The 27,141-nt window shown below is 37.1% G+C and overlaps 1 protein-coding gene across 1 annotated transcript in view; it reads left to right on the top strand.

Annotated features, from left to right (window-relative positions):
• The window catches only part of epsilonCOP (coatomer subunit epsilon), a 204,714-nt gene that overhangs the window by 36,061 nt on the left and 141,512 nt on the right, over window positions 1-27,141 (top strand). Inside the window, exon 2 of the mRNA XM_090368530.1 lies at window positions 1,187-1,353. Within this exon, the coding sequence (XP_090224656.1) occupies window positions 1,187-1,353 (167 nt within the window). The remainder of the gene's footprint in view (window positions 1-1,186; window positions 1,354-27,141) is intronic.

The raw sequence follows: 27,141 nt of genomic DNA, 5'->3' as shown, positions 1-27,141 counted from the left end.
ATATTGAACTACCTTCGACAGCGGATTCTCGAATAGGCAACACTTCACTAGTGGATTCTCGGCAGACTAATGTTACTTATTCTCAGCAGATACCACCGCCCTTGTGTGGTGGTATCTGCTGAGAATAAGTAACATTAGTCTTCTCCAGTGGCGCGAAGCATTGCTTATTGGAGATAGTGCAATTGAGTACTGTATACAGGTCTGGAGGCCTCATTTTCAGAAGGATGTAGAGCTGTTGGAACGAGTACAGAGAAGGGCAACAAGATTAGTGAATGGAACGAAGGGTTGCTCTTACGAAGAAAGACTTAAGTTTTGCAGATTAGTGTCTGGAGACTGGGCACCTGCGAGGTGATCTGACTGAGGTGTATAAAGCCTTGAATGGTTTCAGCATGCTCAATGCTGATGGGATTCTTCCTCTTGCTCAGAATAATCACCTGAGAGGGCATAAATTCAAATTGAGGAAAGACAGTTGTAGGATAAATGTGCGGAAGTTTGCCTTTAGCCAGCGGGTAATTGATTGGTGGAACAGACTTCCATCTTTTGTTGTGGAGGTTGATAGCCTAAATAAATTTAAGGCTAAGCTGGACAGGTATTTTGGAATGAATGGCGGTGAAATGGGAGCGTTTTTTTTTTTTTTTTGGCTGATGCTGCATAAGCTTGCTTTCTTGCATCATATGCCTCTGCTAATGATATCAGGGCAACTCTTTGTGAAGGCATTCACAATATAAGATGTAAAAATCAGTACCATTTCATTTACTTCGGTGGTTTACTATAAACTAAAATGATGCTATGCACTAACTTGTTCAATTACCAAAATGTTTGTTGTGTTATATATTTTTTTAATATAAAAATAAAGAATTTATTTTATTTAAAAAATGTATTAAGTGGAAAAACATCATTATAATAATATGCTGTGTATTCTTTAACACTTACTTTTTAAGCAGGAAAGCAAATAAAATAATTAATGGAAATTAAGAAATCAAACCTAGTACAGGGTTTGGTTTCTTACTTAAGTGGGAATTTCTTATCTGGGTTCTACTGTAATTTAATTTATATGCATAAGCCATAGAAACTTGCTTAACTATAGTGGAGAGAATCTAGAGGATATGGATGGCACTTTTAATTGAAATATATGGAATATGTTTTGGTTTTTATGCCTAACAGTTTTTAAAATTGCTTTTTATAGATAGCTAATCCAGAACAGAAACTGGAAAAAAAAATTTTTATGTATCGAGCCTACCTTGCTCAGCGGAAATATGGAGTTGTACTAGATGAAATACATTCAGGTGATGTAGAAGAGCTTCAGTGCCTTAAGATGTTTGCTGATTACTTGGCCAGTGATGCTTCTAGAAAGTAAGCAGGAAAGTTCCTTTAATTATTAGCCATTGTATAGCTGCATTTCAATGAACTTTTTTCTTTTAAGTTCTTTTATTTTCAACACAGTAACTTACAGTATCTTTCAAAAGGTTTTGTCTTGACTGTTTTATTAAAGAATGGATAAATAACTAAGTGAAGCTAGCATTTGTGATGCATTTGCAGACAGCTTAAGCTAAGTGATTGGTTTATATTTTGAAAGTGTTTTACCTGTATAATTATTTAGGATATTTAATTTGGTTATCTAGAAAAAATATTTCATTTTTTTTATCAGAGTAAAATCCTCCTGAGATCTTTCTTTAGTAGGCAAGCTTCTAAAAACTTATCAAGAAAAACATCTTAGGATGAAGGTGAAAAAAGTATGTTGAATAATCTGAAATACAGGCATACCTCGGTTAACGTTACCTCTGATAACGAAGCTTCGATATAACGAAGTCCGCAATTTCAAGCCCCATTTAACATAAAAAAATATTCCAGTTTAATCACCTGAAATCTAAACAAACTGAAGAAATTACGGAAACCTTTGGGGCTTCTCGTGGTTGGTTCGAGAAATTTAAAAAACATTAACAGGAGAAGTTTCCAGAAAAACTAAAGGAAATAATTGAACGTGAAAATTTTCCACCAAATTTGGTGTTCAATGTTGACGAAAGCGGTTTGTTCTGGAAACGGCTACCAACAAAAAGCTTCATTTCTATTGAAGAAAAATCAGCTGCTGGGTTCAAAGCAGCCAAAGACCGTTTAACGTTACTCTTTGGATCAAATGCCTCTGGCGATTATAAATTCAGAAAATCAGAGGGCGTTAAAAGGTAACATAAAAATGAATTTACATGTAATATGGAAAGCAAATAGAAAAGTGTGGGTTACCAAGGAGTTATTTACTGATTGGTTTGTTAACCACTTTTGTCCTGAAGTAAAACGGTATTGTCAAAAAAACAACTTTGAAGAAAAAGCTCTTTTGTTGTTAGACAATGCTTCGGGACATCCTACTGATCTTAACACGTTGGACACATGCATTCCTGTAAAAGTTGTGTTTCTTCCAGCAAACACAACTTCCCTGATTATCTTCAGGATCAGGGAGTAATAGCATCATTTAAAGCTTATTATCTGTGTCGAACATTAAGCAATTTAACTGAACTAGAGGATAAAGAGGAAATGACAGTTAAAACTTTTTTGGAAAAACTACACCATTAAAAACGCAATTGAAAACATTGATAGTTCCTGGAAAGAAGTCACTAAGAAATGCTTAAATGGAGTTTGGTGCAAAATATGGCCAGAAGTTGTACTAGAAGAAGAAAATAACATCCAAGAAATTAGAAATGAAGTTATCCAGATGGCTCAATCAATAGGTTTCGAAAATGTCGATGAAGAGGATGTTAGAAATTTATTGAATGCAGAAGATGATGGTTTTTCAGTGGAAGATTTAGAAAACCTTGTTAGCAACGAAGACAAAGATAATGAAGACGAAGTTAAAGAAGTTCCTGCCGAAAAAGTGTTAACAACCAAAGATTTAAAAAGGTGCTTAAATGACATTGAAAACGTTTTAAATTTTTTTAGTGAAAATGATCCTGATTTAGGAAGAAGTTTTATTGTTAAGCGATCGGTGTTAAATGCAATAACTCCGTATAAGCAATTGTTAAATGAAAGAGAAAAAAAGCATAAGCAATCAACTTTAGACTCATATTTTAAAATGTGATTTCACTTTGTATATAAGTTGACTGTTTATTTAATAAAACATTTCTTTGTTCGAAAAAAAAAGCTTTTCATTTTCTTTACGTAGGAACCTATCCCTATTCTGGCCATAGTATTTTTACCTCTGAAAACTAAGTTTCGCTTAACGAAGTAATTTCGTGGAACGCATCCTATTCGTTATTCGAGGTATGCCTGTATTAAAAGGAACAAATTGATCATACGGGTACAAATGTTTTGTGGATACAGTTTTTATTCCACTTCTTCAGTAGTCACCAAAAAGATAGTTTGTTAGATTTGCCTTTCCATTGGGAATTATCTTATTCTAATAATTATAAAGTAATTTTTTTTTTTTATTTAAGTTGAAATTTATAGATACTTTGTAAGATGAGCTGTTTTTGAATCACACTGATCTGTATAATTTGACAAGTTTTACTGCACCAGAATTAAATATCTGAGCTGCATGTTTTGATTCACAGTGAGGAGTTATGAGGCCTGGATTTGAGGATATGTGCCCAAAACACTAAGATTAAACTGACACTTATAGAAGACCAGGTTTCTCTAAGTGGCATAGTTTTGATATTAACATTGCTGCCAATGCTATTCATTTATGAGTTGTTTTTTTTTAACCCATTCTCCTGCTTCATTGTAACATAGTTCTTTTCTGTCTTTTTCACAAAGAAACTGTTAAATTCTGAGTTTTTAAAAATATTTTGGGAATTTGTTCATGAAATTTCACTGTTCATCTTTAGATAACAGAAAGCATCAAGTGTTGCCAGTCTCCATTGTATAAAATGTGTGTAATGTGCCAAGTTAAATTTGATTTAATGATGTCCTACAGTGAGATTCCAAAGAAATATGATTTAATGTTTAACAAGACATATATGTAAGTTTTGTGTATATCATAAAATCTGGAAAAGCTAATGTGTTTGTTTTGTGTACTGTATATAGATGTGATGTTTTAGCTACAACAGCTGTAATCAGACATTTTGAAAGGGACAAGCATGAAAACATTGTGCAGTGTGTAGACAGAAATACAAAAATAGATGTAGCATTTCAAAGTGAAAATGATAACGTTATACATGCTGAATGCTTATTTGAATTGATTTTCACAGAGCATAACCTGACTGCTACTGGTTAAGTAGGTTCAGTGTTCAAATATATTTCCTGATAGTGAAATACCTAAAATTATACATATACACTGGTGTTCAAAGAAAGCGCATCACCCCTTAAAATTATAATTGTCTTCCAAATAATGTAAGTACATGGTAATATTTCTTACAGATTGCATCAGATAAGATTGATATGCATAGGTGATGATGTAATATTGCATGAAGTGTTACTTTCAGCTATATAAGCACGTTCTTCAAGAATTGCAGTCATTCCTTGCTTGTGTCAGTGTTTTATTCCACTTCTTCAGTAGTGGTGCGTTACATACAGGATGGTGAATTACATGCAGTTGACGCCACAAAGAAAGAGTGCTATTGTTGCTTTATGTGAAGAAGGATGTTCTTCCTGGCATATTGCTTATAGAGTGTCTTGTAATCAGTCAACAGTGAGTAGATTTCTTTCCAAACTCAAGAATACTGGTTCTGCTGATAGGGAAAAAGGAACGGGAAGCAAATGAGTCACCCAAACAGGACTGAGTTTTGAAGCGCTTATGTCTTAAAAACCATAAAGCTTCTTCGTCTGAGCTGAAAAGAAAATGGGAAGAACATACAGGAGTGGTAGCAAGTGCAGTAACAGTCAGAAGACACCTTTTCAAAAATGAACTTGTAGCCCATTGTCCTAAGAAGCCCCTCCTCACACAAAAAATGAAAAAAGCTCGTTTAATTTGGTGTAAGGAGCATGTCAAATGGACCCCTGAGCAGTGGAAGTCAGTTATTTTCTCAGATGAGAAGAAATTCAACCTGCATGGCTCTGACGGGAGACAAACGATTCGCCGTAGACATGGCGAAGAATACCATCCAGACTGCATGGTGTCTACAGTGAAATTCCCTACCAGTCAAATGATATGGGTGTGCATTTCGTATCGTGGAGAAGGTCACCTGCAGTTTATAAAAGGTTCCTTAAATGCAAATGGATACCTGATGACTATATTGGTAGTCAAATTGCTGTCAACCATTAGAGACCAACCTGCCAAGTAACTGCATCTTTCAAGATGACTCTGCTCCTTGTCATTGGGCGAAATGTGTAAGTAGGCACTTCTGTTGTGTTACTTTAGCTTCATTTCTGCATTAGAGGTTCAACAGTAATGTGTTTACATTTGTTATAGGTGAAAAAATGGTTGGAAGATCCGTCCATTACAACTGTTAGCTGGCCAGGAAACAGCCCGGACCTGAATCCTATGGCGAACTGTTGGCATCGTGTGGAATGTGCAGTTGCCAGAAAGAAACCAAATACCCTTTGTGAACTTCAGGAAGCCATAATTCGTGTTTGGAACCTCGAACTGTCAGTTGATTATCTTCAGAAATTGATCTTATCAATGCCTCGACGGTGTGCTGCGTTACATACAGGATGGTGAATTACATGCAGTTGACGCCACAAAGAAAGAGTGCTATTGTTGCTTTATGTGAAGAAGGATGTTCTTCCTGGCATATTGCTTATAGAGTGTCTTGTAATCAGTCAACAGTGAGTAGATTTCTTTCCAAACTCAAGAATACTGGTTCTGCTGATAGGGAAAAAGGAACGGGAAGCAAATGAGTCACCCAAACAGTCATCAGGGCCAGAGGCAGTTCAACTAAATATTAGTTTGCACCTGGTGAACTTTTTATTTTGTTTTCCATTTAAAATGATAAACTGAAGCAAATTGAGGGTATATGATAACATTTCAGCCGTAATTGTTGTGTTTACCAAAACTGTTGTATAAAGGTTGCAAATGCTGATTTTGGAATATTTTGAGAGCACATTAGTATTAGTAACGGCCGTATGGTGCAAGAAAGCCTATGGCTTATGCTGCACCAGCCAAAAAAAAAAAAAAAATCCGAACAAAACAATGATAAAAACAAAAATTAAATAAATAAATAATAATAATTAATAAATAAATAAAAATAATAAAATGAAATAAAAAATAAATAAAAAGGAAATTAATCCTATCATCCTATGCGCTTCCCTTACCCGAAAGTACTATCCAGATGACCTTTGAATTTCCCCAAACTGTCGGCCTCTACCACCCATGAAGGCAACTTATTCCAATAATTTATAACTCGCTGGCTAAAATAAAACTTCCTGCAGTCCAATCTAAACATTTCCCCCCGTAACTTGAATTTATGTCCCCTAGTTCTAGCATCATTTATAATCTTGAAAATTTTGTCCTCATTCATTTTACTGATGCCTCTCAGAGCCTTAAACACCTCAATCAAATCTCCTCTAAGGTGTCTAGTTTCCAAACTCTTCAACCCACATATTCGAAGTCTTTCTTCATAAGGACGCCCTTTTGCCGATCTCACCAGGCGAGTTACCCTTCTTTGCACCCTTTCAAGAAGCTCGATGTCTTTCTTTAGGTGCGGTCTCCATACTTGAACACAGTATTCCAAGTGTGGTCTAACATAAGCCTTATATAATGGGATTATCACGTCCCTATCTCTACTTGCAAATGTTCGATAGATCATCGATAGGACACCATGGGCCTTCCTTGCAACCTGTTTACAATGCTCAGAGAATTTCATGTCTGACCGTATCGTAACACCCAAGTCCCTTTCCTCCAGTACTGGGTTTAGTTGAACTCCACCAAGTGAATAAGTTATTTTGGGATTACTGTTTCCCAGGTGTTAATACCTTACACTTTGTTGGATTAAAGCACAGCTGCCATTTTTCTGACCATTCTTGAAGTCTATCTAGGTCTCTCTGAAGAAGCTCAGCTTGACAGTGATCATTAACTACTCTACCAATTTTAACATCATCTGCAAATTTAGACATCACGCCCTCTATCCCTTCATCAATGTCGTTTATGAAAATTAAAAACAACAGTGGTCCTAATACTGATCCTTGGGGAACCCCACTTCTTACATCAACCCAATCTGAGGAATAGCCATTTATCACAACCCTCTGCCTCCTGCCCTGAAGCCATCCTTCTATCCATCTAAGGATTTTCCCAGTGATTCCAACCTGTTCCAGCTTATAAAGCAACCGCTCATGTGGGACTGAGTCAAAAGCTTTGCTGAAATCTAAATAAACAATGTCGAAATTATTCCCTAAATCCAGCTCGTGAGTGACCCTTTCGAAATAGCGAACCAGATTTGTTAAACATGATTTTCCCTTTACAAAACCATGCTGAGTATCCTTGAGAATTTCAATTCGATCCAAATGATCCTGAATTCCACCCTTGATCATTGCCTCCATGATTTTCCCTACTACTGAAGTCAGACTGACAGGTCGATAATTTCCCACTTCACTTTTAGAGCCACCCTTATGTATGGGAGATACATTTGCACTTTTCCAATCCAAAGGAATCTCCCCCGAGTCTAGTGATGCTCGCATAACCAGCCTCAGTGGTTCAATGCACTCGCTTGCCGCCTCTCTCAAGATTATAGGGTATATTCCATCAACTCCAGGAGCCTTATTTTTCATTAAATAATCTTGCGAAATTTCAATATCATTAATTACATATTTTTTAACTTTGCTCCCACAATTTCCCATTGCCACAAAAGGCTTTTCATTTGTAAATATCGATGCAAAATAACTGTTGAGTTCATCTGCAACGGCAGCTGCTGTATTTATTACTATCCCCTTTCCCTTACGTAAAGGTCCGATCTGGTTTGTCCTGCTCTTCTTGGCATTTATATATGTGAAGAATTCTTTATCCCCCTCTTTGCTCTGTTTGCTAGTGATTTCTCATAAACTGCCTTTGCCTGTCGAACCTTCTGTGGCTCTATTACACATCACCTTGTAGCTGTTATAGGCTTCAGTACTTTTTATTGCTCTGTAACTTTTCCATGCCACCTTTTTCTGCTCAAGTAATGTGGCAACTTCACTATTCATCCAACTTGGAACCCTTCTCGTGGAGTATTTTTTTTAATGGTATATACGCATTCAAGGCATCTGTGATTAATGTTTTAAAAGCGTAACACAGTTCAATTGTAATCATTCTCTGCGCGATATCTACCCAGTTAATAGAGGCCATGTAGTACCTTAAGGCATTGTAATTTCCTTTTCTGAAATTAAAACCCATTCCTTTGCCTTTTACTTCTGCTACCTCTCTCGTCATCATCCACCGTAGAACTCCATGATCACTTCCTGCTACTGGTTCCTCTACTGTCAGCCCTCTTATGTCATCTGATTCATGTGTGATGATGAGGTCTAGGATATTCTTTTCTCTAGTACTTTCCCTGACATGTTGATACAAATAACAGTCATCTAGTTGATTTAAAAATTTTGTTCCCCATGTTGAGTTTCCTTCCCATTTACTCCAATCAATTAGAGGCAAATTGAAATCACCCATAATAAGACATTGACGCTTACTTGCCCATTCCATTTGCATGTAGAGGCTTTTGTCATAGTCTTCACAATCACCTGGTCTATAGATTACTCCTACTCGCATTGTACCTTTGTTTCCAACTATCTCACACCATACAGACTCTATACTAGCATGTGAAATGTCTGAATCCGGGAAAGCTATCGTCGCACTCAGGCTGCTTCTGATAAGAAGCATTACTCCACCACCCCTTCTATCTACTCTATCCTTCCTAAATACATTATACAAGCCGTACTGAAACTCATCATACCCAATTTCCGGGTGGCACCACGTCTCTGTAAGCCCTATTATGTCCAAATATTACTTAGCTATACCAAATACACATGTCAAATATTACTTAGCTTTGCCTTAATTATTAATAAATATCTTTGTTTTTATTTCTATTTGTGATGATAGTCATTAATGTAACATACCATTGCAAAAAGGGGTTAGAAATGTGAAATTCCTAGGTGATGCACTTTCACACCAGTGTAAAATATAATGATGGCTTAGTTTGAGAGAAAATGCTCACATTTCATTCATTTTTTGTGTTTTTTTCTGTTGGGGACAATGTTGTCCTATGACAGTGACAGAATTTGGGCTTATGGGTTTTTAGAAAAAACTACATTATCCACGAGGGAACCCATGTTCTCCATGACAGTATAGTGCCTTCACCATTTGTCATCACTTGCTTGGAGTGATTCTGGATTCTGATCAATGAATAGAAGAATTTCTAATGGTCTCTTCAATCAGGATTGCGGTTAGTTGGTCTCAGGCAGAGACAGTAGGGTTTTCTCTTGTGAGTTATTCTGAGGTTTTTCAGCCTGTATAGCATGCAAATTGACCTGTGAACATTCATTTCTACCCTAATAATACACAATGGAGCAGTTTGGTCTAAGTTGCTGATTCTTCTAAAAATCAACGAGTCAACCTAAAGTAATTATAATTTTTAATCGAATAACATTGCCCAGTAGGCAGATATATTATTCATTGAAAACTTGAAAGCACTGTTTGATTCCATTATCAGACAACAGATAGTCTTAATTAGTGATTTTGTGCCAAGTGGTGAATAAACATATCGAACCTAAATGAGCAGCCAAGTAGTGTTTGGAAGAAAAACTTCCAGTTGCAAATGTAAATTTAGTTACATAATAATAAAACCTCTATTGGTAGGCAGCATAAGACCTGCATTAATCAAGTATATCAAGTACTATTTCAAAACAAGTATTGAAATAGTTTGACAGAAAAATTAACACAGTTTAAGTTTGCTCACACTGCATTAATTTTTCTGTCTTTACTGTCAGGAAACAATGCTCCTACAATAGCGAGAGTTTGGGTTTATGGCTCTTTAGAAAGGACTGTTATCCACAAGTCAACCTAAAGTAAAGTAAAGTTAGCCTAATATTGTTTTTCATTGAATAGCATCACTCAATAAGTGAATCTTTATTCATTAAAAGTTTAAAGGCACTGTTGTGACTGGTTTTGGAATTGTTTGGTTCCATCATCAGACAGCAGCTAGCCTCGGTTAGCAACCTGCCACTGAGCAATGAATAATCTCAATACCTGCACTGAAATAGTATCCCACTTCTATACTTGATTAATGCAGTAGTTTTACACTGCCCTCCAATATGGGTTTTATTACTATGTCTGCAATCAGAAGTTGTTCTTCCAAACACTGCATGACTCCTTGTTTCGATCTGATACATTTATTCACCACACCACGAAAACTTTTCATAATTACCAAACTGAAAACTGTAACAAAGAATTGACTAGTGAGTAAATCATGTCCAAATTCAGTTTGTAATAAAAATAAAACAGTGAATCCCTCAAGGAAAAGAACTTTGAAATTGAAAACTTCTGGTGCAAGCAATCGAAAACATTAAGTTCCTTTTCTCTTGCTGGAATAAGGAATTTGTTGTTCCTTTTAACATATTTACTGCTGTTTGATGGATATAGGGATTGAAAGTTTTTCATACTTTTGGATGAGCAGTTTTCATATTTTATATCTGCTAAACTACTTTGTCTAAATTAAAATCTTTTCTCACTTAAACATACAGCGATAAGTAATGGTGGAGTAAAGAATCTCTGTTTCCCTTTGTGCCCCTTTTAAACTCTGTTAAAGGTATTTCCAAAAACAAGGAAATGCCTTGTTTGGGCAAATTGGGCTAGACAAAGCAAAATTGGATAATTTATGTTGTATTTTGACAATCGTTAAACAACTCTTGTAAAAAAAATAATAAAATAAAATAAATTTGTGAAGTAGAATCATTAATACAGACTCAGTTTATACAAAATTCTCATTTGTACAAAGCACATATCATTCCCTGTGAAAGGATATGCTTTTCTATGTAAAACATATTCATTTATTACAAAATCTATTTTTACCCCGTGTAAAAAAAATAATAAAATAAAATAAATTTGTGAAGTAGAATCATTAATACAGACTCAGTTTATACAAAATTCTCATTTGTACAAAGCACATATCATTCCCTGTGAAAGGATATGCTTTTCTATGTAAAACATATTCATTTATTACAAAATCTATTTTTACCCCGTGAGAAATAAATAATATCATTTTGTATGGTTGATACAAAGCACGGCACAGTTGTCATATTATCACCCAACCACCACTATCATGCACGTGACAAAAGTGATTTGCGAATGATATCCCCCATGTTTTATATAAAATTGTCAGATGTCGTTAATGTTAATTTTATATAAAACGGGGGATATCATTCGTGAATCGCTTTTGTACTTCTTGTGACACGGTAACAAACCGAATAAGGTAGTCTCTTAAAAGAAGTTAAAAAACGGTTTTAAAGTTTAATTTATGTGTGAATTAATGGATATTTATTTCATTGTTTTTATATTTTTACGATGATTGTTTTTCAATTCTCATGGTGGCATGCGATGTTGGTTGGTTTTTGGAAGTTGGTGGCCGCCTTCTTTCCATAATTCTTTCCGATTCCCTTGACATGATATGAGAGTTGAAGGCATGATTATTTTAATTAATACCTATTTTAATTTGATTTATTTGTGACTATGCGGGGGGGGGAGTAAGTTCATATTATAATCATTTGCGATTGAGTGTTGAGAAATTAAGTCCTACTAAAAATGTATGAGGTTTTCTCCTATAATTTAAGATTGGAATTGAATAGAAATCATGACTCAGACCAGAGTGCAGTAAAGCAAAAGGCTCAAACTAATGGGAGTGCTGTGGCTCAAGGGAGAACTGAGGGGGGGCGGTTGTCTTCTGAATCACAGCCTTTTGAAATGCACTGCTTGTTTGATGTTTGTTGAGCAATCAGGAACGGGACATATTATTATTATTATTATTATTATTATTATAAGCCATATGGTGCAAGGAAGCCTAAGGCTTATGCTGCACCAGTAAAAAAAAAAAATTCCCGAGTTACCTTGAGAGAGAAAGGAATCACCAAGAAAGAGAAGAAAGATGATATCCAGCTCAGGACCCTAGGTGTGCCAAGCCCATACTCACCAGATGTGAGCCACTGGGGTTAAATATTGCCAAGGGGGAATGTCTTTGTGTGTGCACGATGTAAGGAGTGTGAGGAAATCAGGTACCAACTTATCGTTATTATGGGCCTATATGAGAGCTTGAAGGACAGGGTGGATGCCCTCGAAGGATTTAAATTGAGGGAGCCCATCAAGCTCTCAGCTGCCCACATCAATGTCAGAGTTTGCACTTGAACATCACACAATGCAGCGGCAACTCCCAAGGCAGAATGCACTGGTCCCAAAGAAACTAGTTGTTGTCGGTGACTCTATTGTCAGGGAAATGGAGAACATATTATGCAAAAAGGATAATATGTGGAACAGGACCAGGGTATGTCTGCTAGGGGCAAAGGTTGATGACGTTGTACAGATATCATCTTTTAAGGGCACGCTGGCACTAATGATATTAAGAGTAGGAGACCGGCGGAATTACTTAACAAGTGCAAGTCAATGTTGAAAAAAAAGCCGAGTTAGGGCTGAATTTGAAAGTGTCTGCAATTCTGCTCAGACATGATAGGAGGGAGTATATGATGAGAGCCTTGTCGATCAATTTGTCCCTGCAAAGATTGTGCAAGGCTCAAGGGGTATAATTTTTTTTAGCCTGGTCTGTGCTTGTTAACAGGAGAGACTGCTTCTACAGGGATGGTATACACTTAAAAAAGAAAGGATGCAAGAATATTTGCTGATGCTATTGAGGCAGAGTTAGGTGGGTCGGGAAACTAGCTTGGTGGGATACACAGACTAATAGATTAACAGTAACCGCTGGCAGAGGTGAAAGTGATTCTTGCACTGTTCTATTGAAATGCAATTGAGCAGCAGCCTGGAATGCAAGGCAATGGGGATTTCCAGGACTGCTGGGAGTTGTAGTGGAACAAGTAAATACATGGGCGGTGTTAGGGTAATTAAGAGTAGAAACAGGTGTATGTATACTTGTGTGTACACCAATGCTAGGAGTATAGTTTATAAATTTGATGAACTTAAACTGCTAGTCAAGACATCAAAGGCAGATATTGTTGGGATATCAGAGACGCGATGTCACATAGACATAAGCAGTGCGGAATTGGAATTTGGGGAGTACAATGTGTACAGAAAGGATAGACAGGACAGGAATGGAGGAGGAGTTATGCTGTTAGTTAAGAAACACAAAATCTAAGGAAGTGCATCTAATCGATGTTGGTGGACAATGCAGTGTTGAATCTGTTTGGTGTGACATAAGCACTGGGAAAGGAAAAATGAGAGTAAGTGTGTGTTATAGGCCTGATGAGTATAATGAGCAATTGTGCAGAGAAATAGAGTGGGCCAGTAAATCAGAGAGTCTTATAAAGGGGGATTTTAATTTTCCAGAGAGCGACTGGAATTTGTGGGTTGGTCACTCACACTAGCAAGGATTTTGTGGTTTTATTGGATGATTGTTTTCTTCAGCAGCATGTTCGGGAGGCAACTAGAGGGAGTAATACTCTTGATCTGATTATCAGTAGTGATTCTTCATGCATTAAGAATCTGCAGATAAAAGAACCACTAAGTGGCAGTGATCATGGTGTGCTGAAGTGGGATTTACTCAGAGGTAACTACCATCAGGAGTAAAGGGAAGGGATTTTGCTTTTGTAAAGGTGACTACGGTGGTCTGTGAGCCGACTGGGCTAGTCAGTTGGGTAAAAATGCCTGCCTGGCAACCCAAAGGTTGCAGGTTCGAATCCCGCCTCGGCCTTGGATCAGAGTAAAATGCAAAAACTTTGGGAGGTGCTTTACGGCCACAAAAGCCAGTGCACAAAAAAAATAACGGTGGTCTGAGACTGTATTTAAATTCTATATGGTGGGACCAACTGATGATGTTACCAACAGCAAATTCAAAATGGCAAGCATTCAAAGAAATAATCTTGGAAGCTACTAGGCTTTTCATACCAACTAAAAAATATTGTTCAAGATTTAGGCCTAATTGGATGTCAGATGAACTAATTAGACATGTGGCAGAGAAGAAAAATGCATGTGATACATATAAATTAACAGGTGACACAGAAGCCTATGATAGATATAAACTGGTCTGTAACCAAGTCACAACGGAGTTTAGGCAGGCAAGGGCAAATTACGAGAAATCGTTGGCAAAGGATGCAAAGAAAAACAGCAAAGAGTTTTTTACTTATGTGAACTCCAGAAGGAAAGGGATGAATCAGATTGGTCCATTTGATATTGATGGTTTAACTGTTGATGATCCTGCTTAGGTAGCTAACAAACTAAATGAATATTTTGCATCTACATTCACACATGAGGAGTTATTCAGGGAGGAGAATGCCAGAGATTTATTAAACTCTGGCAGTATGCTAAATAATCTTGTAATAACTGAGAGTAAAGTGGAGGAGAAATTGTTGAAGATAACATAAGAAAGGCACCTGGGTGGGGGATGGAATCTATCCAGTTATATTAAAGGAGGCAGCAAAGGAAGTAAGCAAACCCTTAGCTATAATTATGACAGCTACCTTGTACTCAGGGGAGGTACCCATGGACTGAAAATGTGCAAATGTGACCCCAATCCACAAAGGAGGAGGATCAAAGGGAGACAAGTAATTACAGGCCTGTTAGTTTAACTTCTGTTCCAAGGAAATTAATGGAGGCACTGGTTAAAGAAGCATTGCAGCATCATCTAGACAAGACTTCAGTTATAGCTCGGACACAGCATGGGTTTGTTAAGGGGAAGTCTTGTCTGATCAATTTGATTGGATACTATGATGTAATCACAGAGTATAATTTTGATATCATATATTTGGATCTTAGAAAGGCTTTTGATACTGGTGTACATGGAAGACTGCTGCACAAATTGGAGCAGTGGGGCATTGGGAGAAAATTGCTGCTATGGATAAAGGGATGGTTGAGTGGGAGAAGACAGAGTGGTAATCAATGGGCACTTCACTTTGTAGACTAATGTTATTAGTGGAGTCCCCCAGGGTTCAGTGTCGGGTCCATTGTTGTTTTCTGTATTCATTAATGATATTGATGATGATATATCAGGCTTAATGTCTAAGTTTGCGAACAATACAAAGGTCGGCAGGGTTGTTAATGATGCTAATGACAGTACACTGCTGCAACAGGATCTAGAAAAGTTTAGTAGATAGGCTGAAAGGTGGCAACTGAAGTTTAAAATTGACAAATGTAAAGTACTGCATATGGGAAGCAGTAACCCCAGAGTAACATATCAACTATGTGGTACTTCACTGACAGAGGTTGAGAGTGAAAAGGACCTGGGGGTAATTGTGTATGCAGATATGAAGTTTTCTGAGCAGTGCAGACAGTCTGCAAGAGTAGCCCATGGTGTCTTGTTAATCATATACAGGAATTTTTCTAGCAGGGATAAGGCGGTGATTATCCCCTTGTATAAGGCAGTGGTCAGGTCACACCTTAAGTACTGTATACAGATCTGGGGGTATCATTTTAGGAAGGATATGGAGATGTTGGAACGAGTACAGAGGAGGGCAACAAGATTAGTGAATGGAACAAACAGTTGCTCTTACGAAGAAAGTTTTGCAAATTAGCGTGTCTGGAGACTATGCATCTGCGAGGTGATCTGATTAACGTGTATAAAGCCTTGAATGGTTTGAGCATGCTCAGTTCTGATGGGATTCTTCCTCTTTCTTAGAATAATCACCTGACAAGGCATAAATTGAAATTGAGGAAAGACAGTTGTAGGATAAATGTGTGGAAGTTTGCCTTTGGCCAGCGGGTGGTTGATTGCTGGAACAAACTTTCGGCTGTCATTGTAGAAGGTGATTGCTTAAACAGATTCAAGGTAGAAATAGACAAACATTTGGAGCGGGTGGATGAGTGAAATGAGAAGGGGGTGTGTGTGTGTGTGTGTGTGTGTGTGTGTGTGTGTGTGTGTGTGTGTGTGTGTGTGTGTGTGTGTGTGTGTGTGTGTGTGTTGTTTATTTATTTATTTATTTATTTTATTTTTTTTTTTTGGCTGATACTATATTAACTTGTTTTCTTGCATCATGTACCCTTGCTAATGTACAGTTGTTTTTAACTCATAGTAGCAGTTTTATGTAGTGACTGGATCAGGATATTATTTATAACCTCAAGAGAGCACATAGAGCCTGCCCGATAAGGTACTTTATTTACATCATTGTAGGAAAGAACAATTCACAGCCATGCTTTGGATATTATCTGAAATGTGTCTTTGGACAGTATATCATCAAATTTAATCACTTGTTTTAAAGAGTGGCTTTGTCAAGAACAGAATCAAAAAACATGGTCCATGTTCAGGAATGGGGATTTGGATGGAGTATATGCATTTTTATGGTGAGAATGAGGAATTCGTTAAGGTGGATGATGTCATGCCAACACCCAAAGAGTTGCTGAGTACAAGCAGAATGATAAAGTTTTTGTTAAAGTGAAAGTGAAAAAAGCACTCTATGCCTTCGAAAAAAAAAAAGATGTTTAAAATGCATTGAATGTAATAGAGAATGTTTTTGCAGTTGATAAAGGACTATTGCATTTGGTGTAATATCTATGCTGTAGTTAAGCATGTATATAAGACAAAATCTGTGCAAACTAAATTAGATTCATTCTTTAAATTAGTTTAATTTAGATTACAGAGTTAATTCGTTTGTATATTTTCTTTAATATTAAGAACGTAATTCTTTTACCACATGATACTAATTATATATATACTATATTTTTATTTCAGTTATATCATTTCTTTTATCTTAATTTGTCTTATAAATAAAATCTAAACAATATGGATAATTCTTATTATTATGGACAAGGCATTTGTAATTGTTTATATTTTTATATATATTTTTTGTTTTATTTTATTATTTTAACTATTTTATTTTGCTTTTTATTTTTTATTTTATTTATTTTTTGTTATTATTTATTATTATTGTTAGATATATGCACCAGAAAGGTAAATTTTTCACGCTTTTGGTGAACCTCATTACTGCAAACCTTTTGGTTACAAAACATGAAAATTTAGATTACTTGAACTTCACATTAACAAGATTCTACTCTGTTGTCTTCACAAAATATATATTACAGCAAACTTCATTGTCACATAACATTTTACAGCAAAATTGGTATCTAAGCATTTATTTATTATTATTATTTTTTAGACAACTTGTGTGATTGAGACCCTCTAATATTAGTGGGTCTCAATCACACAAGTTATCTGTCCAACATGTCTAGTAAAGTTTCAAGACAACAGGATTCCCATAATGTTTTTTTATACTATGTCAGTTTCTTCCGTCCCCCCCTTTAAAGAGTTTTATTTCTGTAGTTGCCAACTTCTATGCAGAAAACATTTTCTTTTACCTCTGAGTCTTTAGAATAACTTGCATAGCACATACTTAGAAAAAATTCTTACTAAAGAAACATATTCCATTTCCATGTATTTCATATTTCAACCGACATCTGGAAGAATGCAAATTTTTTTTTCAAAACGTTTTTCTGTATTTAACTTAGCATTTATAAGCATTTATCTGTTTTCTTAACATGTTCACTCCTTCCTCATGCAAATATATGGTTTCAAACTTTTAATCCACTTGAAGGGGAAACTACCTTACTTTAGAACTTTTTCTTCCAAGTTGACAGAAGAAAAACTGAATATTTTTGACAAGCAACCTTCACCATAGGCTGGTTAATTCAGTGATAATGAGAAGAAAGCCCAAAAATGCCTATGCCCTTTTCAATCCAGATTGTTTCAATCCCAGGTCAAAAAGGTTATCGGAAAAGTTGAAAGTGATAGCGTTAACAGATATGCTATGATTTTTACTTATATACAAAAATATCTTTCTTCTGATTTAAACTTCTCAATAATGTAGCTGATAACATATCCACTTAATAGTTTCTCCTCTCTTTAACACTGCTTGTTTACAGTCTCTGGTGGCTACTTGCATGTCAAAGTCTGCTTTTGCATGAAAATGTGTATTTTTCTCCCATCCTTGTTTCAGTAACAAGGATGGAAGAAAAAGTTTTTTTTTTATGTGAACCCCAAACACGAGAGGTATTAGAACCTTTAGTACTTAGTACCATGCTTGGGTTGGAGGTTGAGAAGACGAAAGAAGATATTTGTTGACATTGCACTTGAACTTCTGTAGATTGTAATTTTCAGGAAATACGTATGAAGGAAGGTTGTTCCAGAAAACGGCAGTTGAATGAATAAATGAGGAAGATGAAAAGTTGGTTCTGTGGGTTTGAAGTTGGGCAGTAACTGGATGTTGGCTGGTGGCGGCACTTGTTCGGACTGTTTTGAAAGAGAGAGCGGGAATTATAGAAGCCAATTCAGAAGAACAGTGCCCATGGAAGTATCTGTAGAAGAAGCATGCAGCAGAAACAGTACGTCTATGAGAAAGCGAGTGGAGAGACTCTGTTAGAGACTAATCATTAATTAACCTAACTGCCCTCTTCTGAATGGAATCAAGAAGCCTGAGAGAGATTTTGGGGGCACCACCCCAGATGTGGGAACAATATTCCATGGCAGGGCGGATTTGTGATTTATACAGAGTGAGCAGCTGTTTGGAAGAAAAGTAACGCCGAGAGCAAAAGAGAAAACCAAGTTTTTTAGATGCAGAGGAAGCAATATTTGTAATGTGCTTGTGCCAAGAGAGATTAGAAGTCAGGGTAATCCCCAAAAGAGATATATCATTTTGCCTAGAAATCGGAGTGTCACTAAAGATAAGCATAGGAGCAGAAGAATCCTTTTTGCAAGATATAAGACAAGACTGAGTTTTAGAAGGTTTGAAATCAACTAAGTTGTCTTTGCCTCACTGGAGAATTACCTGAAGATCGGCATTTAAAGAATTGATAGCAGATTTTCGAGAAGTTGAAGCTGATTGAACAGGACAAGGTTTCTCAAAATGGAAAGTGGAATGCAATGTGCTATCATCGGCAAAACTATGGATAGGATTTCCAATCAATGGAAGGTCATTAATATACAAGAGGAAAAGAGTGGGGAAAAGAACTGAACCTTGGGGGGACACCGGCATTAGTGGAGAAGTTAGAAGACAGAGCCATCTACAATCACCCTCAGTGAGCGATCAGTGAGAAAACTGGATAACCAATTACTAAAAACAGTTGGCAAACCATAAGATGGAAGCTTGTTTAGAAGACCTTTATGCCAAACTCGATGGAAAGCCTTTGAGATGTCAAGAGCAACTACTTGTGTTTCACCGAACCTTTCCATTGAATTAGTCCATAAATGGGTAACATAAGCCAGAATATCACCAGTGGATTGACATTGACGGAATCAATACTGGCGATCGTTGATCAGACGGAAGGTTTCTAGGTAGTTTAAGAGTTGGGGGTTATTTGATTTCTCTATTACAGTCGGTCCTCGTATAACACGTGTTTACATTACACGAATTCGATCATACACGATTTATAAATAGGGGAACGTTATCTTATATAACACGAACCGAATTCGCTTATGCACGATTCGCCTGTGTGTTTACAAGAAATGGCAGTCGAACGCGGAATCACCCCAACTGAACGCAACACGATAGGAATGAAAAAGATTCTGAAAATGTATTTATGTGATTTATATCAGTGAAGGGGAAACACATTTCACCGTAATAACGTGAAAACCAACACAATTCCAGCTATCGATATAATCGCAAATGCAATTAGATGGAGTTTACTACCAGTTTATAACAGATTCCACTAGCAGAAACGAAACTGGAAATTGTTTTTATTGTTTTAGCATTAGCATTAGCATTAGTAGAGGCATATGATGCAAAAAAGCAAGCTTATTCGGCATCAGCCAAAAAAAAAAAAAAAACCACTCCCATTTCACCCCTCCGTTCGTTCGAAATACCTGTCCAGTTGAGCCTTAAATTTGTTTAGGCTATCAACTTCAACAACAAGTGATGGAAGTCGGTTCCACCAACCAACCACCCGCTGGCCAAAGGCAAATTTCCACACATCTATCCGACATCCGTCCTTCCTCAATTTGAATTTATGCCCTCTCAGGTGATTATTCTGAGCAAGAGGAAGAATCTCATCGGCATTGAGCATGCTCAAGCCATTCAAAGCCTTGTACACCTCTATCAGATCACCTCGCCAGTGCCTAGTCTCCAGACTCTGTAATTTGCAAAACTTAAGCCTTTCTTCGTAAGAGCAACCCTTTGTTCCATTCACTAATCTTGTTGCCCTTCTCTGTACCCGTTCCAGCAGCTCTACATCCTTCTTGAAATGAGGCCTCCAGACCTGTATACAGTACTCAAGGTGTGGCCTAACCATTGCCTTATACAAGGGAATAATCACCTCCTTATCCCTGCTTGAAAAATTCCTGTATATCATTGACAAGACACCATGAGCTACTCTTGCAGCTCGTCTGCACTGCTCAGAGAACTTCATATCTGCCTGCACAATTACCCCCAGGTCCTTTTCATTCTCCACCACTGTCAGTGTAGTACCGCAGAGTTGATACGTTGCTCTGGGGTTACTGTTTCCCATATGTAGTACTTTACATTTGTCAATGTTAAACTTCATTTGCCACCTCTCAGCCCATCTGTTCAACCTTTCCAGATCCTGTTGCAGCAGCATAGCGTCAGTAGTGTCCTTAACAACCCTGCCAACCTTTGTATCATCTGCAAACTTGGACATTAAACTTGATATCCCATCATCAATATCATTCATAAACACCGAAAACAACAACGGACCCAACACTGAACCCTGAGGAACTCCACTAATAACATTAGTCCACGTTGAGCAGTGTCCATTGATTACCACTCTCTGTCTTCTGCCACTCAACCATCCCCTTATCCATAGCAGCAATTTGCCTCCAATGCCACACTGCTCCAATTTGTGCAACAGTATCAAAAGCCTTCCTAAGATCCAAATATATAATATCAAAGTTATTCCCTGCATCCAGTTCTTTTGTGACTACATCATAGTATCCAATCAAATTGGTCAGGCAAGACCTACCCTTAACAAAACCATGCTGCGTCTGAGCTATAACTGAATTCTTGTCTAGATGATCCTGCAGTGCTTCTTTAACCAGTGCCTCCATTAACTTACCTGGAACAGAAGTTAAACTAACAGGTCTATAATTACTTGTGTCAGCCTTTGATCCTCCTTTGTGAATTGGGGTTACATTTGCACATCTCCAGTCTATGGGTACCTCCCCTGAGTCCAACGAAGCTCTCATAATTATGGCTAGGGGTTTGCTTACTTCCTTTGCTGCCTCCTTTAATATAACTGGATAGATCCCATCCACCCCAGGTGCCTTTTTTATGTTTATCCTCAACAATCTCTCCTCCACTTTCCTCTCAGTTATTACAAAATCATCCAGCTCACTGCCAATGTTTACTTTACCTACATCATTCTCCTTCCTGAATAACTCCTCATGCGTGAATGTAGATGCAAAATACTCGTTTAGATTGTTAGCCACCTGAGCAGGATCCTCAACTGTTGAACCATCAATATCCAGTGGACCAATCTGATTCATCCCTTTCCTTCTCGAGTTTAAATATGTAAAGAACTCTTTTCTGTTTTTCTTTGCATCCTTTGCCAAGGATTTTTCGTAGTCTGCCTTTGCCTGCCTAATCTCCTTTGTGACTTGGTTACAGACCAACTTATATCTATCATAGGCTTCCATGTCACCCATTAATTTTTTATGGTAGTAACCCCCAGAAATGTGCTTTAGTAAAATGTGGGGTGTTAATAATGTATCTCGGCCTTTACAGTGTTGTTTATTCAGTTGCTACATGCGCTCAGCTTTGTTTATGTGTATGTGTATCAAGCGTGCCTCCTCGTTTTGTAATTGCGCTTTATTCCCTAAAAATTAGTAAAATACTTAAAAGGTGTGAAAAGGAAGCGTCCTGGTGAAGACACTGCATATTCAGAGAGAAAAATAAAAGCAATACTGTATCGATAAACAGAGGCGGACTGGGTCAAAAATTCTTACCCGGGAAAATTTATAGTGGTCTCATACTATGGTTTATGGCCAAAATCACACCGGCCTCCGGCCCACCGGGATTTCCCGGGTAAGGCTTATGGCCAGTCCGCCTCTGTCGATAGAGAAAAAAATATGAAATTGTGAAACGCTTTGAGCGAAATGAAAGACCATGTGATATTGCACGTGCTACAGACCTAAATGAGGCAACGCCGAGAATTACAAAGAATGCGGAGAAAATAAAAACAACTTTCATAGCAGGAACAGCTCAAAGTGTAATTAAAATCCATTAGATTAAGACACAAGAATTGGTAGAGATGGAACGGCTGTCATCTGTTTGGATAGAAAATCAAACAAAAAACAAGTTTGCTTATGATAGAAGCAAAAGCATTAGCAATATTTTATTACGTAATAGTCGTAATAAAATACGTAAGCATTTTATTACGCCTATTTTATTTAATATAATAAATTTTTTACGAATAAAATACGTATTTTATTCGTAAAAAACACTTTTCAGTATTAAAAAATACTAAAAATACTTTATTATAATATAATAAATAATAAAAAATATAATATTTTTTATTACGTATTTTAATCGTTATAAAATACGTATGTATTTTATAACGATTAAAATTACCCGATTATTTATTGTGTTTGGTGATGTTTTGGTTCCAAATGTGTGTTCAATCTTGGGTGGTTGGCACCTAACCCCACTTTTCCCATAGGGCCTGTTGTTTATATTGCACGATTTTGCATTGCACGAGGGTTTCTAGGAACACAACTATCATGCTATACGAGGACAGACTGTACTTTAGAAAGAGTAGAAGTAATTGCAATGGGACGATAATTGGATGGGAGGGATTTGTCACTCTTTTTAGGAACTGGCTGGATATGAGCAAATTTCCAAGCAGAAGGAAAAACACCTTTGGAATAAGAAAGTGAAAAAAGGCGGCAAAGAATAGGAGTAAGTTCAGGAGCACAGGTTTTGAGAAGAAGTGGAGAAATACCATCAGGACATGGAGCTTTCTTAGCATCAAGATTCATCAAAATCCTTCTGATATTCTTTTGACGGAAGACCACAGGAGGCATTGAATGGAGCGTGTTGGGAATGGTGGGAGGTGTTTTACCAAGATCATTAATACATGAGCTGGAAGAAAAATGGGATGCTAGCAGGTAAGCTTTATCCTTGGCTGAAGTGACAACAGAACCATCTGGTTTGGACAGAGGTGGGAGCAGAGATGGCCAAAAGTTGCAGCCAATAGCTTTGGCAAGAGACCAGAAAGCTCGGTTACCATTAGGGCAAGAAGCAAGTTTTCTACTCTTAGCCTGTTCAAACTCTGTTTTGGACTGATTAATAACTGCTTTACAGTTGTTGCGAGCTTTTGTGTAGGCAGAAAATGAAACTGAAGAATTAGAAACAAGCCAATTATGATATGCAACATTCTTCTCTTGAACAGCCTTAGCACATTTATTGTAAAACCAAGATTTAGATAAAGGACGAGATTTTAAAGTTGAGTATGGGATAAAGGATTCCATTCCTGCAAGAATAATTTCACTGACATGATCTGAGCAAACGTTGACATCAGAAATTTTGAAACAGTAATCCGACCAAGGAAAAGAAGTAATTAGGAGAAAAAGTAATTAATGATAACTATAGGAAACACTTAACTAAATACTGCTGCATTTTAGAAGTTAACTACAGTCAGTCCCCGAATTACGTAACTTCCGGATTTATGTAAAGTTTTTTGGTAAAATCATAAAGATACTTTCTGTATAATTGTTAAGAGTGAAGTCAAATGAAAGAACAGTAAGTATAAGTTTTTATTTCTGTTCCCACACAGACTATGGTGGAAAATAACCTGTGGCGTAACTAGAATCTAGGTAATAACTAGAGTTAACATTTAATTTTCTACTTAAAATTATGAAGAAATATTTGACAACATGTTTGAGACAGGGCAACTACGTTGAAGCACTTCAGCGAAACACCTGCAATGTTCAAGCCATGTGGACTGTGTCCCATCAGCTATTTCTTCAGAGAATTACACTATAGCCCTGTAGTTTTCAACGGGAACAACATTCCCGGGGTGCCATGTAATTTGGTTTTAAGTTACTTAAACTTATTTTTTTTTTAAAATATATTTATTTATCTCATTATAAAAGGGTACATCCTTTATTGTTGTACATCCATAAACCCCAATGACGGTATTTACACGTCAACTGATTATTCTATTTATTAGTATTCCAAAAAACAAAAAAAAAAAAAAAACCCTCGCATTATAAAAGATAAGCAGTTATATTACATACAAAATTTAATATTGTATGCAATGAAACTGTTATACAAAGATTGCACACAGTGGTGTCAAAGATTAACCTTAACATAATATTGAATAATTATTCTGTTGCTAAACGCGTGCAGCTTTGTTTATGTGTATCAAGTGTGCCTCCTCATTTTTGTCCTTTTTATAGTGTAATTGTGCTTTATTCCCTAAAAATGAGTAAAATAAAAAGTGTGAAAAGGAAGCATCCTGGTGAAGATACCAGATTCAGAGAGAAAAAGAAAAGCAACAGACAATAGACAGAGATGGACTGGGTCAAAAATTCTTAAAGGTGAAAACTTGTAGCCTCATAAAGTGTTTATAGCCAAAATCACGCTGGCCCCGCGCAGTTAGTCCGCGTATAACACAATAGTTGTTCCTAGAAACCCTTGTGCAATATAAATAACAAGCTTTATGGAAAAAATAGGATTAGATGCTAACCACCCAAGATTGAACACACATTTGTAACCATAACATTACCAACACAATAAATAATCATAATAAAATGAGTAAGTATTTTATTACGATTATTACATAATAAAATATTGCTAATGCTTTTGCTTCTACTGTAAGCAAACTTGTTCTTTGTTTGCTCTTCTATCCAAAGAGATGGCAGACATTCCATCTCTTCCAATTGTTTGTGTCTTGATCTAATGGATTTTGTTACACTTTGAGTTGTTCCTGCTATGAAATTTGCTTTTATTTTCTCTGCGTTCTTTCTTTCTAATTGTTCTCAGCATTTCCTCATTTAGGCCTGTAGTACGTGCAATATCACATGTTCTTTCAATTCACTCAAAGCGTTTCACAATTTTGTATTTTCTCTCTATCAACAGAGGTGGACTGGTCTCAAGCCTTACTGGGGAAGGGCCGGGGCCAGCGTGATTTTGGCTATAAACACTTTATGAGGCTACAAGTTTTCACCTTTAAGAATTTTTGACCCAGTCCATCTCTGTCTATTGTCTGTTGCTTTTCTTTTTCTCTCTGAATCTGGTATCTTCACCAGGATGCTTCCTTTTCACACTTTTTATTTTACTCATTTTTAGGGAATAAAGCACAATTACACTATAAAAAGGACAAAAATGAGGAGGCACACTTGATACACATAAACAAAGCTGCACGCGTTTAGCAACAGAATAAACAATGCAGTAAAGGTGGAAACACTTATCACCTCACGCTAGTTCACATTTTACAAAAGCACATTTCTGGAGGTCACTACCATAAAGCAAAAAAAAATTCCAGTTGCGTTCCTGCTAGTGGAATTTGTTATAAATGGGTAGTAAACTTGATCTAAGACTCAGGGGAGGTACCCATAGACTGGAAATGTGCAAATGTGACCCCAATTCACAAAGGAGGATCAAAGGCTGACACAAGTAATTATAGACCTGTGAGCTTAACTTCTGTTCCAGGAAAATTAATCGAGGCACTGGTTAAAGAAGCACTGCAGGATCATTTAGACAAGACTTCAGTTATAGCTCAGACACAGCATGGTTTTGTTAAGGGGAAGTCTTGCCTGACCAACTTGATTGGATACTATGATGCAGTCACAAAAGAACTGGATGCAGGGAATAACTTTGATATTATATACTTGGATCTTAGAAAGGCTTTTGATACTGTTGCACATGGAAGACTGCTACACAAATTGGAGCAGTGTGACATTGGAGGCAAATTGCTGCTACGGATAAAGGGGTGGTTGAGGGGGAGAAGACAGAGAGTGGTAATCAATGGACACTGCTCATCGTGGACTAATGTTATTAGTGGAGTCCCTCAGGGCTCAGTGTTGGGTCCATTATTGTTTTCTGTATTTATAAATGATATTGATGATGGTATATCAAGCTTAATGTCCAAGTTTGCAGATGATACAAAGGTTGGCAGGGTTGTCAAGGACACTACTGACACTATGTATGCTGCTGCAACAGGATCTGGAAAGGTTGAGCAGATGGGCTGAGAGGTGGCAAATGAAGTTTAACATTGACAAATGTAAAGTACTACACATGGGAAACAGCAACCCCAGAGCAACGTATCAACTCTGTGGTACTACACTGACAGTGGTGGAGAATGAAAGGGACTTGGGGGTGGTTGTGCGGGCAGATATGAAGTTCTCTGAGCAGTGCAGACAGGCTGCAAGAGTAGCTCATGGAGTATTGTCAATGATATACAGGAATTTTTCCAGCAGGGATAAGGTGGTGATTATTCCATTGTATAAGGCAATGGTTAGGCCACACCTAGAGTACTGTATACAGGTCTGGAGGCCTCATTTCAAGAAGGATGTAGAGCTGCTGGAACGAGTACAGAGAAGGGCAACAAGATTAGTGAATGGAACAAAGGCTTAAGTTTTGCAAATTACAGTGTCTGGAGACTAGGCACCTGCGAGGTGATCTGATAGAGGTGTATAAAGCCTTGAATGGTTTAAGCATGCTCAATGCTGATGGGATTCTTCCTCTAGCTCAGAAAAATCACCTGAGAGGGCATAAATTCAATTTGAGGAAAGACAGATGTAGGATAGACGTGCGGAAATTTGCCTTTAGCCAGCGGGTGGTTGGTTGGTGGAACAGACTCCCATCCCTTGTGGTGGAGGTTGATAGCCTAAATAAGTTTAAGGCTCAGCTGGACATGTATTTTGAACGAACAGAGGGGTGAAGTGGAAGTGGGGTTTTTTTTTTTTTTTTTTTGGCTGATGCTGCATAAGCTTGCTTTCTTGCATCAGATGCCTCTACTAATGTTAATGTTAATGTTAATTCCATTTGCGATAATACTGATAGCTGGAATTGAGTAGGGATGCCACAAAATAAAATAAATCACTTAAGGGTGCCGTTATTAAAAGGTGAAAAACCACTTCTCTAGCCCTTCGTTTCTACATCCTTTCCTTCCTTCCTTTCTTTCTGGATTGTAGAGTCAGTTCACTTTTGTTCGAGAGT

The sequence above is a fragment of the Mastigoproctus giganteus genome, chromosome 2 (assembly GCF_048544385.1).
Source record: "Mastigoproctus giganteus isolate SK-2022 chromosome 2, ASM4854438v1, whole genome shotgun sequence".
NCBI lineage: Eukaryota > Metazoa > Arthropoda > Arachnida > Uropygi > Thelyphonidae > Mastigoproctus > Mastigoproctus giganteus.
The sequence above is the reverse complement of the archived record's forward strand: the minus strand, read 5'-3'. Positions and strand labels throughout refer to the sequence as shown.